The following is a 15,816-nucleotide window of genomic DNA, read 5'->3' on the forward strand; positions in this document are numbered from 1 at the left end:
AGCAAATATGGCACAGTGGTGAGGAAGCAAAACTCCAATGATGAAATAAAAGGAAATAATAAGAGGACCTCAGGAGAAACCAGACTCAGCTGGGAGGGTCAGTTCTCCTCTGACACGCTTCAGCTGCACTCACTGACTTTGAATTCAAAGCTACTGTGTGAATGTTTTTGATTGATGAGGAGAGCTTATTTATAGTGATTTATTACATTTATTTAGTTTGAAACTGTTTAAATCTATTTAATGATGAGGAAGGTTTAGGCAGAGATAAGTATAGAGGCTTTATGGTGTTAACATATTGAATGTATTTCTTTTAGGTTCAATGCTTTGGAACACGCAATCATGCCAATAAAGAAAGAGAGAGATAGGGAAAGATAGAGAGAAAGAGATAGAGGGGTAGAGAGAGAGATCGATAGATAGAGAGAGATACAGAGGGATATAGCGATAGAGAGTGAGAGCGTGTGAGAGAGAGAGAGAGATAGATGGAGAGATAGAGAGATAGAGAGAGTGAGTGAGATAGAGAGAGAGATTTTAACTATTTCAATTTCAATGTAATGTAACAGCCCTAATATCAAGTGCTCTCTTGGAAGTGATGTTAGTCAAATAAATCAACATGCTATATTTATTAGTGTCAGCATGCAGATTTATATTCTACAGACTATTCCCAAACATATGTCTGTGTAAAGCAGCATATGTTATCCAAAGTGTAACAGGACAAAAACAAACAAACAAAGCTGCTACATCACCAGTTTTCCTGTGACACGTTAGCTCATGGCATGACCAATCAATAAGGCTTCTGGAAAACTCATTGAGGGTTGAGGATGGGGGTGGACAAATGGCCCCCGATGCATTGCAGAAGCTCACTAGAACACTAAGTTATCTTCATTTCTCCGCCCTCAGGCTAGCTCTTATGTGGGCAGGCCAGAAAGTGGAATGCTCCCAGGGGGAATACATTCTCATTAAGCGTCAGGAGCATCTGTACATCGTCGTTCCTCTGTGATGCTCTGTGAACTGAGCAGATCTGCCTCATTTCCAGAAGAACAGCTAAAGCCACTCGCCTATGTTAACTTTTATCAATGCAAGCGTCTGTCTTCTGAAAAAGTTGGCCGAGAGACCGTTGGCTCTCAAATCACCATTGTTGCAATAGCCTCTTTTGCCAAGGCAATGCCAAACTTATGTTGATGTACGTGGCTTAATTGACAGATCATGTTACGTCTAATAAAACTCATCAAATAATCACAGCAAACAGTCGCACTATTCCTAGCACAACAACACATCAAACACTACAGGGGCAACACACCCATTGGTTTTCACAACACAGATTCAAATCTGACATGACAACTTGAACGACGGTGTCTTGATGTATTTGGATCCAAAAGAAGAAACAGGCTTCAGGAGCTGTTGAGAACTGAGCTGTGAGATTCATCCAGAACTAGACACCACTCACAATGGTTCTGTGATGTGAAGAGTCCTCAGTCTTGTCACCAGATACCAGTTTAAAATCCCTAACATCACAGGGTGACCTTCAACGTACTATACGCCTCAGAAAATCCACTATTGAGATTAACTTTGCCATCTGTGACATCCAGCACGCTTCACATCACCCTCCACAAATGTTCCTCAAATCATTGAATCCCTCGACCCTCTTCTGCATTTTCCTTCACTTGTCATTTTATGAGTTTCTCATCATGCATGTGTGTTTTTCCTGTTAAAGAGTGCAGAGTCAAATACTGACCTGTAAATCAATACGGCTCTTGACTCTGTCATCATTCTCCTCCTCCTGTTTGACCTGAACAATGACCCAGTCAATGATGTCCAGTCCCTGCAGGGTTCTTAACATCACACAACTCCTAAAATATCTGCTTGACTGGGAGGCTCATTGATTAAAGAATATTATTGAGTGCATTTAATGGGCCCACAAGACCATATGAACAACAAAACTAAACCACACTTCTGTCCCCACGACCAGCTGAGCCGAGGGGAACATCACAGCGCTCTTTATTTTCACCTTTCAGAGCTTTAAAGATTGAACAAAGTTCTCAGTAATGTTTCATGAAGGCATTAGTATTATTTGTCTTTCTTGAACGTTTAAAAAAAAACATGTAGTTTATTTCTTGTTTAAAGACAGTAAAGCTGTACAATGAATGTGGGTGGGATAGCGTTAATATCTACATTAAACAAACGTCTCTTTCCTTTGATACAGCATGGGAAAGTGTGGGAATCTGCTCACAGCTAATATGTCTTAATACAGCTCATGAGCTCATTCATCTCATCACAAATACAAACACAATGAAATGTGAATTACTGTTGCTGACTCAGGTTTCCTCCACCCGCTTTTGTCCTGAATCCCTCTTCTTGTGTTTGTGACTCGAGCGGTACTAAACTAAACCTGTAATCCCATTAGATTGTTAAAGTGACATGTTAAAAGCTCTCCAGAGTCTGTGAGCCTTTAAGACATGTTAAAGCCCCAGTCTTCATGACTTCCCTCACATGATTTTCTTTTGCTCTCATTCAGCTGTTTTTGCCGTCAGTTCTGTAAAGCGGTTAAGCTCCAGGTGTTCCTCTAGTACTGATGAAAGATACAGCTTGAATATCTTTTGGGTTTAGTTGAACGTTCCCCCAGAATCCTTCGTGTCACGGTTCTCTCACGATTCTCGTGGCAAGACAGGGCAGGAGAACCCAATAGCAGGCAGACACAGGCAGGACGAGATGGTAGGGGTAACAAAGGTATTTAATATATACAAAACAGGACAAAAAGGGCAAAACAAAACCCACAATGGGGAAAACACGACAGGGTAAAATATAAGCAAATACAAGGACACTGACTGACTAAAACTGGATACAAAAACAAACACTTGATAAGACACTGAACTGACACTTACTTAGATAACAACTCAGACGAGGACCAGGTATCACATAAAGCATACATGCAAGGTAAGACGTACAGCATACATGCAAGGTAAGACGTACAGCATACATGCAAGGTAAGACGTACAGCATACATGCAAGGTAAGACGTACAGCATACATGCAAGGTAAGACGTACAATGAACGCGCCCAGGACAATGAAACATGAGGACTCTTTATAGGGAACAAACTTAAGAGGGAACAGGTGAAGGGGATAAACACTCATGGGGAGGTAATTAACACAAACTAGGAAACAGGAGGGTAGGAACGATGACGCGACTCGGGGAGAGTATGGAAGGCCACAAGGTCAAAAACATCTCTCCCCACATGAAACAAAGTATTCTGTATGATTCCACCTCCAAACCAAGAAATACCTGACAAGGAGAGGTGAAACCATGACACTTTCGGCACTAACAGCACTATCTATTTGTGCCAAATACAAAAAAGGCATACGAAAATTTCATACTGTATGTGCAAAGACCTGGTAAGGGTCTGGCCCTGATCTTTGACCATATTGATGAGAGAAATCACATCACTTCATGACAGAATGTTACAGTCACACAGTGAAAAAAGCACATAAAGCTCAGATCAGAGGCTCGTTTTCCTCTTGAAAAAGCACAAGCCCCTCTGTGCTCCCACTGCAAGGGTATTGCTTATAAATTATTGCCATGGGTTGACATACTCGGTATAGCAGGGCAGTAAAAGCTGTCACCATTGCTCTTCACAAAGCTTCACTCAGCTGTTGAAACCCTCTGGAGGCCGGCTTCTCATCCCAGCCCATGCCCGACGGCTGAGCATCACAAAATTCAGATGGATTACGATGAGCGAACTCTACAGCGCACATCTCTTGGCTCGGGTCTCAGAAGGTCCGGCGACTTATCTCAGCTATCGGTGTCAGCGGAGCTGGGGAGATTACTTCAATTAGACCCAGTTTAGCCAGTACATGCTGAGGTCGCCAAAGGGATTAAACAAATGTGTGCCGCAGAGGCCAACGATGCAGAATTCCCATCATTATTTCTCCAATTCATCTTCATCTATCTAATAAACCCACAGCAATGTATCAGAGAGATAAAGCCTGTAGAACACTGCCTTTCATCAACAGACTGTCATTGAATTTCACAGGACGAAGCCCCATTCACAAATCAGACAATATGATTTAAAAGAAGATAAAACTTTCATCATTATTTTTTCAAACAGAGTGGATTGTTGAGATCATCAAGAGTGAAAGTATTTTCAGTTTAATAATAAAAAAATTAAGTCATCAAGAGTGATTTACATGAGTTGCTGTAAGTATGATGTAATCCTGTCAGACTGCCTATAATCTGAAGCAATAGTTTGTATATGTACATGGTCGCTTAAATCATTGGTTCCCAAAGTGGGGATCGCGACCCCCCGGGGGGTCGCGTAGTGGGGGGCGGGGGGTCGCGAGATGATTTACAGAAACTTAATTAAAAAAAAAAATTGTATATGTTAAAAAAGGTAGTAATGATGCGAGTATAAATTTAGGATAATTAAAATAAACTGGAAATAAAACTTCCCGACCAATCTGACTGGATAAGGTCACCATTTAATGTAACCACGGAAAATAATGTGGCGTCAGATATGGAAGATGCGCTGATAGAACTGTTAGAGTTCTGGGTTTCTGTTGCGCTGGAATATCCACAGTCGTCGAAAGCCGCGTTGGATGTACTCATGCAATTTGGCTCAACGTATTTATGCGAAAAGACATTCACCGCGCTGACTTACATTAAGAATAAACACAGTTCACGGTTTAACGTGGAATATGATCTGCGGGTGGAATATGATCTGCGGGTGGCGATCTGCTTTGCTCCGCGCAACAGCGCCCATCCATCACATTAGGCGTTTTTTTCTGAATACAAAGTTATTGTTGTATGCGTGTTACAGGCAGCTTGTTCTTATTCTGTCTTTATTTCACAGTTATGGGATGTATTTGTTTTTGTCCGTAATTTGTTAATAAAATAGCCTGGCTTAGAGATTATGGGATGTATTTGTTTTTGTCCGTAATTTGTTAATAAAATAGCCTGGCTTAGAGATTGTGTTCCTTTTTGTTTTAGCTCTGTCAGTATGTAACCAAATCGCAAATCCTTACAAGCTGTCGGAGGAAAACACAAAGATGAGAAAGGAGGGGGAGGAGGAGGGGGAGGAGGAGGGGGTCGCGGGTCGTCAGCAGTCTAATATCGGGGGTCGTGGTCTGAAAAATTTGGGAACCCCTGGCTTAAATCAATGACTATAAATCAAACATATAAAATCTGACTCGGTTATGTCAGATCTGATTCAAGTCTTCTTCTATCAATGTACTTAATGCATAATTGAATATATATTTAAAACAGAATCCTCACAAAGGACCTGTAAAAAAGTTTGCAGTCACTCTATTGATTTCTTGTACCTGTTGCGGTCCATTAGAAAAATGCAGCAATGACAACATGTATTGTTCAATTTGACTCAGAATCTTTGAGTAAAGAAAATTGAATTAAGTTGTTCACAGTAAATGAAGACTAAATACTTTCTATGAATCTCAGAACTGATTCATAAAGTCAAAGTGAATGCAGGGCTATTGTGCTATTGAAGCTAATAGATAGAAATGAGAGCTGACTGAAGATGTCAAAGTACCTCTCTCATCTACGAGCGTCCAAAGAGAATATCGTTTCACGAGTTCACCGTAGCAAATAATTAAATGGGTGGCAGTTTAGTTAAGCAGAGAATAAAGCATGCGTATTTGGCGTGCTCCGGGGTTGAGAGAGATGCCGACCCCGGAGCACTCCTGCTTTGTCTAGAGCGAGGGCTCCGATCTCTGTGTTTGCCCGAGCCCCGAGCACCCCCCCCTTTTTGGGTGAAAAATAGGGTTAATGGTGAGGAGTCAGGGTGGAGGCGGGATGCTGCGAAAATGTTGAGTGGAGGAGGTAAGGCTATTCCACTTTTTCTAGAGCTCGCTCTGGTTTGGTAGGATAGGTGGCGTGATTGCTAATGCCGGGCCGGCGCGTTATTATTTGCACATGCTCCTCCCGAACTTTGTTAATAAAACATCATTCAATATCTACTCCCACATCTGACATCAACAAATTACAATGACTTATAAGAGATTTATGAAAATCATTTGTGCATTTTTCATGCATATTTCTACTTTAATAATTGTCTAAACAACAGTGCTCAATGTACTGGGATGGACAAACAGGTTTTAATGTTGCTGAACTGAAGCTCACAGTTGATGTGGTGGTGATCGGAGCTCTAAAATATAGTGAAACATGTAGACAAGCTGTCAGACATTCGGACGGAGAGCGTCTGAGACTTCACCTGCTCTAAGATGACATTGATTCGGTCCACTTCACAGTCGATGAGGTAACGTTTCTCCTGTCTCCTGTCCATTTCTTCAATGATGCGGCGAAACTCCTGGGGGTCCGTTATGCTGCCCACCGAGCGTGCAGTTACCTGCCAGTTGTTGGCCACCGCTGCCTCCATTATGGCTTGAAGGATGGAGAATCCTGTGAGGAAAACAGTCATTTACGTGTTAGTTCACACTTCACAGATGTTCAAATGCTGTCACTGAAAAGGTTTTTAGCATCCACACTCATGTACATACACACATTGAAGTTTGAAACTCAATTAACACAACGTCAGTCAAAATGACCGCAACTTATTTCATGTAAAATTGGGTGTCAGCTCTGGTGAAAACAGCAACACAACGTTATACTAAACAATGACATCGCTATTTTAAAACCGACAATCAATCTGTGTGACCAGTTTGTCAGCAAATTTTTATTTTAGTCTTATTTTAATCCCACGACAAATATACTTTTGAGTTTTGATCTGATTTAGTTATCCATGTCCTTTTTCTGTTTAGTCAAGTTTAGTCAACAAAATGTCTATACATATTCCTCTGGTTTAAGTCTTCACAAGTCTTCACAACCCTAACTTCACATTTTCGTCATGTGGTATAACTTCATCTAAGAAGTATTTCCACAGAGGTGTGATAAGTGCAGAGGCCTGTTCATAGACATCCAACCTCTGCCTTAAGTTCTCCTGCAAATTACTGGTGTCTTCCTGATGCCCGCAAAATATTGACAATTACCCAAAAACAATGCGACTGAGCATGCAAACGGACTTTCAGTTTTGACGAGATGAGATGTCTTTGTTCAGCAACCAAATACTCAAAAAAACAATGAAGCAGAGATCAACGTGGCTCGAGCTGCTCATGAGAGAACACAGACCGGCTGCAGATCGGTTAGAGGATGGCGCTAGCAACGGCAAGGTCATGGGATCTATCCCAGGGACTGCATATACTTAAGAAAAACAAATGTATAGTACAATGCATTGTAAGTCTCTTTGGATTAAAGTGTCTGCCAAATGCGTCAATGTAATGAAACCATAATAGACTTCTTTTTCGTATGGTGACGTGTATCAGAGTGAAACGGCTTCTGAAATTAGAAAAAACTGTAAGGCGGCCCTTCACTTTTTGATTGGTTTGTTGTAAGTTGGGCCTGGAGGCTAAAGTGCCTGGTCATTGGACAGTGAGTATGGTCCGACCTCTTTTATGTTGCCGACATCATGTGGTGAAGAGTTGTTGTTGAGAGAGGGAGATTAGTTTAACGATCTTGATTAAAGATTACAAGTGCAAATTATTAAAAAAAAATGTAAAAATCATTTATAATAATCACTGCAACACTGTAAAACTCTTAGAATTTCCCTGTCTGATTGCATGATGACTTTAAGATCATCAACGGCGCGTCCGCAGTGAGAACATCTGCGTGTGGTTGCCACACTGCATAAATGGAGTCACCCACTGGCAGAAAACTTTTTATCTCTGGTATGGGATCTGAACTCATGTCATCTGCCAACCGCAAACTTGAACGCTGGCACAGCAGAGGCTCGCTGTAATATGTTCAACAAAGACTAAAATAGTTTTGATTTTATAGCTTTATTTTAGTCTCATCATTTATCAATGATATTGCATGTTGATATAGTCTTAGTTGTTGTTTATTAACGAAATGAACACTAGACCTGTCTACATGTTTATACGCCTATCACTGCACTCGAGACATCACCATCACCTCTCAACTGCACAGAAATGATGTGAAAATAATCATCTGCTTTCAGTCTACTGTGAGCTGCTCACCATCATTACATCATCATCAAGAATCATAGCCAAATGACAAAAGTAGTCAAATCTGCCATTTTCTTTAGTTATTTGTGTAGTCATGTAAACATCAGATGTTGTGACAGATGTCCTCTATAATGAAAAGTATCCTGATGAACTGATGGTTTATATGAGGTTCTGTCAAAGGATTGATTTAGTTTCCATGTGCACAGCAGTAGAGTCAAATCAACAGCCTCGGGCTCGCGTAATATTCATCGAGTACAGCTTAAACATGTTATTAAGCACAAGACAACATCATTCATTTTAAACATATGTGCTGTATTCGATGCAGGTTTGTTATTTCATATCCAGAGTAAATCATGAATTCACGTTTTTCTGCTCGTCTACAGACTTATCACAGACACTGAACGCACGCACGGCTGCAACAAAGTCTAACGCTTTTTTCTGGCAGCTGCCTTTCACTGCAGATTGCTGGAAGTTTTCTTTGCACTCACTCCATTCAGGCTTTCCACGGCTCAGTTGATGTGCCCGGTCCAGGTGGCGTGAAAAGCCCTGTGTCTGCTCTCTTAGCGCACAGCTGCCACCGCACCGCTCCGCTCCGCTTCCACCACCTTAAATGACTTCTCACAACATATAAAACCACCATATGCAAATGGCTGAAAAAGTGTTGCACCATCGACTCAAAGAGCTGATGTGTCAGTCATGACAGGTCATCTCCCTCTGAGTGCATGAGGATCGTACGCTCGTTTAAACCATATTATATATGAGTGAAATTATGGTCTGTAGTGCAAACATGATGGCAGAATAAAGCTGAAAGTGTATGCTGTGCTAGAGTTTACTCATTTTGCCTTATTTCATTTACATGTCAACATGATGTATGTTTCTGGGAAACAGAAACTAAAAAGGTCTTCTTGCCACTGTGAATCGCTCTGAAAGGGTCGTTCATTCACCGTGAGAATGTTCATTTGTTTTTTATTGATTTTGTTCAAACATATTTTTCAGGGTGAAAAGTTTTGTGTTACTTTCAACAAAAATAATGTGTTTTCAAAGTTTTCTTGGACATTTGCTATTTGAAAGTCTGAACTAACCACGCCATGCATGCCATTAAAGCGGAAACGAACCATTCGATCAAATGTTAATTATATAGTAAACTTATTTTCACTTAAATAAAAACCATATAACAGATTCGATACATGTAACCACTTAAGAAAAAACTTGTTATTTTGTTATTGCTTTTGGAGCAAAGGCAATCGTTGCATTACCCTACACTGAGCCTTGAAGATAAACAAGCATTTCCTTACTTTTAGAATGCGCACTGATGAGCACATGATCATTTCTTTTGCGTTTGAGCCAATACGCCAAGAGGGCAAAGCAATGTATCCGTTACGGGAGGAATGAAGATGTTGTGAACCCACTGGTTTGGGGTGAAGAGCGGGTCGGAAACACTAGCTGGTGTCAGTTTGGATGGTGTGTGTTGATGCCTACCGTTCTAAGGTCTATCTGCTGTCAGGAGGCTGGTTTGGACCATATATTGCGTGGCCATTTCTGCATCTCTATGGTGCGAACATTTACTATATTATGCCGTGAGGTGGACGTCTTCAATAACATTAATTATCCATCAGTTCTCTATGGTTCTCGAATCTGATTAGCTGATAGCTGTGAGATATTCCACCAGGATCATCACGGGAACAGACCGTTGAACCGCTTCACTGACTGTTTGTATTATTGTGTATTAATACTATATAGCATTAATATGTTATGTAGCTTTGAGTTAGTAACACAATGTACTGCACATATGTATGAAAACATGGCAAAATGCCACATAAACGCTTATTGTATGAAACGTTGTTTACATCACATTGTGTTTTACGTTATGAAATCAATGTATGTTAATTAATAAGTCTAATCATGTGCTCATCAGATGGTTCTAGTTCGTCTCCATCCATTTTAAAACAAGTGCACATTCTAAAAGTAAGGAAATGCTTGTTTTTCTTCACGGCTCAGTGTAGGGTAATGCAATCAGAAAATATTGCAATGTCGCGAATCAACCCAGTGATGTCACATGCCGTGGGGCTGTAAGATGGCGGCGCCTTTGCTCCAAAAGCCATAACTAAACATCACGTTTTTTCTTAAATGGTTACATGTATCGAATCTGTTAAAAGTTTTTTTATTTAAGTGAATTTACTAAATAATGTACATTTGATTGAATGGTTTCTGCTTTGATATAAAATGCAACCGTGAATCATCAGGGCCTACATGCTGATGTCATTTCCTGTTTTATACTTTTCTGTTCACATAACAATAAAATGGCTTCCTGCTTGTTGGTTACATACACCGACTTTTAAGGAACTTGATTTTGCCATTAAATGTTGTAGTAATATTTCAAAACAAACTGTCTTCACTTGTGTTCAGGAGGACTCTAGAAGCTTCCATCAGTTTACTGTCCAGTAGAAGAAATTGTTCTGGAGGTGAAGTTCAAAGATCAGAGCAATAACATCCAAACGTCACAACAATGAAGATGACGGGGATAACCTCCTTCTTCAGCTGCTCATCAGATAAGAGCTCTTATGATATAAAACAGCAGTTTTCACTTCTGAATGTGTGTGTGTGTGTGTTAAGCTTTTTTTTCAAAAGCTTTAGCATCATTGATTAGAAGTAAAGAAAATGGAAGAATACATTTTTTTAATGCAATGACATCCATTTATTGGAAAATGTGATTGAAATGTCTGCATACATTTGAGGGCTGCAGCATTTGACAGTATTATAATACTAAATAATTTTATTATTATCATTTTAACACTGACAAAAGTCTGCTGATATTTCAGAAAGCATTCATTGTAAAAGCCGGATGATTCTCCCAGCGAATTGTACATGACTTACTGTGAAAAACATTATTAACACCAGCAGTGTCTCACATTGGCAGCTAGACTCAATCTGAACGGGTACAATGGAATTCATTTAAGATTCTTTTAGAGATTTCTTCCCTGTCTTGATTCACATTTGAATGGAAATGAAGAGATGAAATCTGACTAAACATTCTCGGGAGTAATGGACGAGTTTCACTTTCACTTTTTCAAAGTCAGCAGAAAAGTTCTCTCACAGACATCAACAGTCAGGATGGAGGGAACAGTAAGAAGCACAAAACTCTGACAGCTTTGACAAAACTGTCTGCAGCCCCAAACAGACCCCCGCCGAGCCCTCTCCAGAGCTTATTAATACATAGAATGACTTACTTTTCTCTCTTTGACAGTTAATTAGAGAGGCAAAGTTAATTGACTTTGAATTGAAACAATTCTGTGACTTGCCCGCTGCATTTAGAGACAGATCACACAGTAAATCACTGCCAGACAAACAAAAAGAAAAAAAACCCGGCCTATCCAGCGGTGATTTCCAGCAGACGGGTTGTCATCCAGGTCATCAGACAGCACTGATGTCATCGGCACAGCTGTTATTGATATGCCAAGGACCCTCGCCAGGACCCCATCAATTCTACTGACTCTCTAGATAAATAACTCACTCTTCATTGACTCCTTTCAGACAAAAGACTGTCAGGTTTCCACAGAAGTGTTATCCACTGCTGCTGTGTGTGCAGCATTATTTTCTCTTTTCCCAGAAATGTCTGAAGAAACGAACGTGAACTGAGATGAGTTCTCCAGAGAACATGAAAGAGCATTGAAATCCATGGACTTTACCTTCACGAGAGCTCTGGATTCATGTGTTTATCTGCTGTTTGGATGGTCTGTGAATGTAAGATATGTTCTCGTTCTGTTGTGTCTCTCCATGACCGATGACAGCGACACCATGAAGACCCAGCGCTGGGGTGACTAGAAGCAAACGGTAGGTAAGCCTTCTATCCTCTGTACTCTTGACTAGATGCTGGGCAAGTTACTTGGAATTACTTGGGCAAGTAATGAATTACTAGTTACTAATTACATATTCAATTGTGTTATTAGATTACTGTACAAATGACTCTCTCCAAAAAGTATTTAATGACTTATTACTAATGACTTTCTATATATTATATCAATTTTGATTAGTTCAGTGATTCAAGGATTGACATGAAACGGCTCTTAATTCATTCAAATAAATCTTATAAAACTACATAAAGTATTATTATTAACTGAACCAAAGAATAACAAATGTGAGAATGATACATTAAAGGACGGATTTTAAAGTTAGACTTGGAATTTTATGTTAATTCCACTATTGCACACTAATATATTACACATAGTATTTTGTTTAATTTCGTCAGAAGTAACTGTTATTAAATGACATTACTTTTTCAAGGGAAAGGTAATTAAATTACAGAAACTAATTACTTAGTAACTCATTACACCCAACACTGGTTGGTTTGAGATGTCCAGCTTATCCACTTCTACCTGAACCCCTGGTGTGATGTTGTTCTGGAACCAGTGGTCCGGTTCAGGACATATGCAAAAACTTTTAACAGCTCCCTCTGTCTGTTCACGACCACGCTGCACATTAATTACTGCTCATGGGTTGTTTACTCAGGTTCATTATTTAAATGTTGACATGTCAATAGGCTCAAATAGTAATGTCAGACTTCAAGGGAGAGCAAACTCCCAAAAGCACCAGAAAGTGGAAAAAAGCAACGCAGCCAGCACATGATATATGAACGTCCCTGACATTTGTCAAACATAAAACATTTAGCTACTTACATCGCGCTGGCCCTTTAACTCTTTCAACCTCGGATTCTATCCGTAGCAGATCTCACCTTCCTTCATTTTTTCGGCTGCCTCAATCAGACTGACATTGACGAGCTCAGTCATATAATGTCCCTATAAATTAATCTTGATTTCATTTGGACACAGCAAGGTGAACAAAGTAATGTATAGAGTGTAAATGATTATATGTATTCAAATTATGAAATGGATGCAAACTCATTTGCATCCTGTTGCTGACATCAGCTTTAGAATTGATCGTTTTCATATTTATTAATATAACTTTGATAATGTAACATTCAGCTTAATTTATTTATTATGACATACTTATAGTATAATATATTTGACCCGTGTTTCTCTCTCATTTATCTTAAATGTGTGCTTCTCTGTGATAATTACACTGTGTGTGTGTGTCTGTGTGTGTTTGAGTGTCTGTGTGCGTGTGTGTCAGTGCGCGTATGTGTGCGTGCATGTGTATGTTTGGCTCTGTGCGTGTGGAGTTGTGTTTAATGCATGTGGGTGTGAACCTGTCTTCACTTTTTTTACTTGTAGAACTTTTATGTTTTGCTTATAGTCACTATGTTTCATGTATAGCTGCTGTGTAACAATTTAAAATGGTAAAAAGCACTATATGAATAAAGTTGACTTGACTTCACTAGGACAGTAAAGACCTCTCTACTACTCCCAACCTTACCATACACGTTATTATTAAACACCTGTTTAGACATTTTTCAAAAAATTTCTTCAGTGTGTTGAAAATGAATGCCTGTATGATCTGATATGTGTTGTGAAAATGTAGTTGCATTCATATGAAGTGTGAGAACTACCGTCACGTGTCTTACTCACTATGCCACTGAAGCTGATGGGATAAGCGTGTTGCTTTTACATTCTAATATTTTTCCAGTAAAGGACTCACTCTCATTTGCCCATAAGTAGATCAGATCTGAGATCATTCATCTACTCATTCTCTACATTATTGTATTAAATTATTGTCATGAATTAAACTCGGATGCATGCAGTGTTGGGTGTAACTAGTATTAAGTAATTAGTTACTGTAATTTAATTACTTTTCATTACAAAACGTAAAGTAAGGGATTACTCAGATTTGTATATGTGCTGTGCAATAGTGGAATTGACATCAAAATTCACTCTAACTTAAAAATTCAGGCTTTCATTTATAATTCTCACATTTGATATACTTTGGTCAGTTAATAATACTACTATATGTTGGTGAGACACGCCACTAGGTGAGACAACCTGCTTGTGAATGAAAATACTGTGAAGAAACTTGTTTTGAAAACAAGTGCTGTTTGCATAAACTCTTCCTATTTCATATACTCCTTGTGTATGATTATTTTTTAGGCAAGCACATCTACTTGTTTCCTTCCTTATGCCTGACAAAACACACACACACACACACACACACACACAGAAGAAACCCCAGACACTTACACTGAAGAAGAGACCCAAGTCATATCTAGTGACTATATCATGATGACATGTGGCAGTCTCTGTTTACTCGCGGTGGTAAAAACAACTACCCAAAAACACAACCTCACATCACACGCACTTCTTCTGAAAATGCTAAATCCTTATCATTGATGCCGTTTCAGTTTAATTTACGGAGGAAAACTAGAGTAACTCCACATCAACCTCCACACATCTGTATCTTATGTGGCGCATTCGCACAGGATAAGTGAAGCTTGTGATTTTACTCAAATTTACATATACGCTTTGCTTATATTTGGGTGTGTATAATAATATGACCGTACCTGTCAGCACATCAGACCTGCGATCGCGCTCCGGGATCTCCCTCTGTACAGGAGTCTCACCAGAGAAATAACAAAACAGCTGTATTGGCAGGTCTGGATATGACCCAGCGACCGAAATAATCTCAAAAGACTTTAACACAGCCTCCATTATTGAAAAAGTATTTATGAGCCCACCAAATCACAAAGATGGCGTTTCGCACGGGAGTAATATTATCACAGGACCTCGGTGTTCAGCAAAATATGGTAGGTCATTTGTGTAGGAAGTTTTACTTTACAAAGTGGGAACAGGGCTGTATTTCACTCTCCCGCTCAAACTTTCCTTGAGCTCCTCACAAAAATTCAACACTAAATACTTTTTATTTGAAAAAGCACTAAACTATGATTATATTTAGAAAAATGGTTGTCCATTCAGAGTTTGTGCCGTGTACAGAGAGAAGCGCACAGCCCCATCAGGACAGCGGGGGATCGGGATAATGGTGTGCCGCTGGCTTTGGGTTAGTTTACTCATACCTCATGTTTCATTAAGCAGATATTGCTTTCCTCAGAGAACACTGGCAGCCAGTGTTGTTGCGCACATTAATGAGCAATGTCTTCTTGGATACTTAATCTTCATTGTCCTCTGCCACAGCCAAAATAAATACCAGCTTAACGTTTGATGAGCGTTCACCTCGCGCCGAGAGCAGGCGGTCACGACTTTTACGATCCGCATCTACCAGCGTACAGAGATCCCCCACCCATGCGCTCGCGTATCCCATCATAAAAATGATAGATTGGAAGTGTCCTCAGTGTGTTTGCCTGAAATGGCGGAGGGCGGAGAGAGAGTCTTTGATGTGGTATGTTTATTCTAATTAAAAGGATCTTGAGCCAAGTACAGTCCTAATCGACCAGACAGCCCATGCAGAAAATCTAAATGCAAGGCAGCATGTACGGCGTATCTATAAAGGAACACGCATGCCAAGAGTGTAGGGGCTCTCAGAGCTGATTTTCATTTGCACAGCCTACAGACTGCTGGAGCCAGCGGCTACACACAACACACAACACACACACACACACACACACACAGTGATATTCAGGACCGTAAACACCTCCGCAGAAAACACATAGCCTACACTGGAGGACTCTATTCAATTATCTGTTACATCATCAGACGGCGTGACTCATAACACGATGTGAAGAGAAAAATATCAAGTCAATTTCAATATCTAACCTTCCTTTATATCCCCCCCAAAAAACATCTTGACATCCGATACTGAGGTTTAAAAATAAAACAGACGAGGGAGTTTTTTATGCTCCCGCGCAGCAACTGGAGCAAGATAATGTTTTTAATTTTTGATTTTCATGATTTC

General features: G+C 39.9%; 1 protein-coding gene across 6 annotated transcripts in view; it reads right to left on the minus strand.

Annotated features, from left to right (window-relative positions):
* gria3b (glutamate receptor, ionotropic, AMPA 3b) overlaps positions 1-15,816 on the minus strand; it is an 84,458-nt gene that overhangs the window by 34,429 nt on the left and 34,213 nt on the right. For all 6 annotated transcript variants that reach the window (XR_008909220.1, XM_056769168.1, XM_056769169.1 and 3 more), the window contains exon 4: positions 6,216-6,403. Coding sequence is in view for 5 of the 6 variants with exons in the window: in XM_056769168.1 (XP_056625146.1) it covers positions 6,216-6,403 (188 nt within the window). In the remaining variant the exon portion in view is untranslated. The remainder of the gene's footprint in view (positions 1-6,215; positions 6,404-15,816) is intronic.

This window comes from Triplophysa dalaica, chromosome 16, assembly GCF_015846415.1.
Source record: "Triplophysa dalaica isolate WHDGS20190420 chromosome 16, ASM1584641v1, whole genome shotgun sequence".
NCBI classification, from domain to species: Eukaryota; Metazoa; Chordata; class Actinopteri; order Cypriniformes; family Nemacheilidae; genus Triplophysa; species Triplophysa dalaica.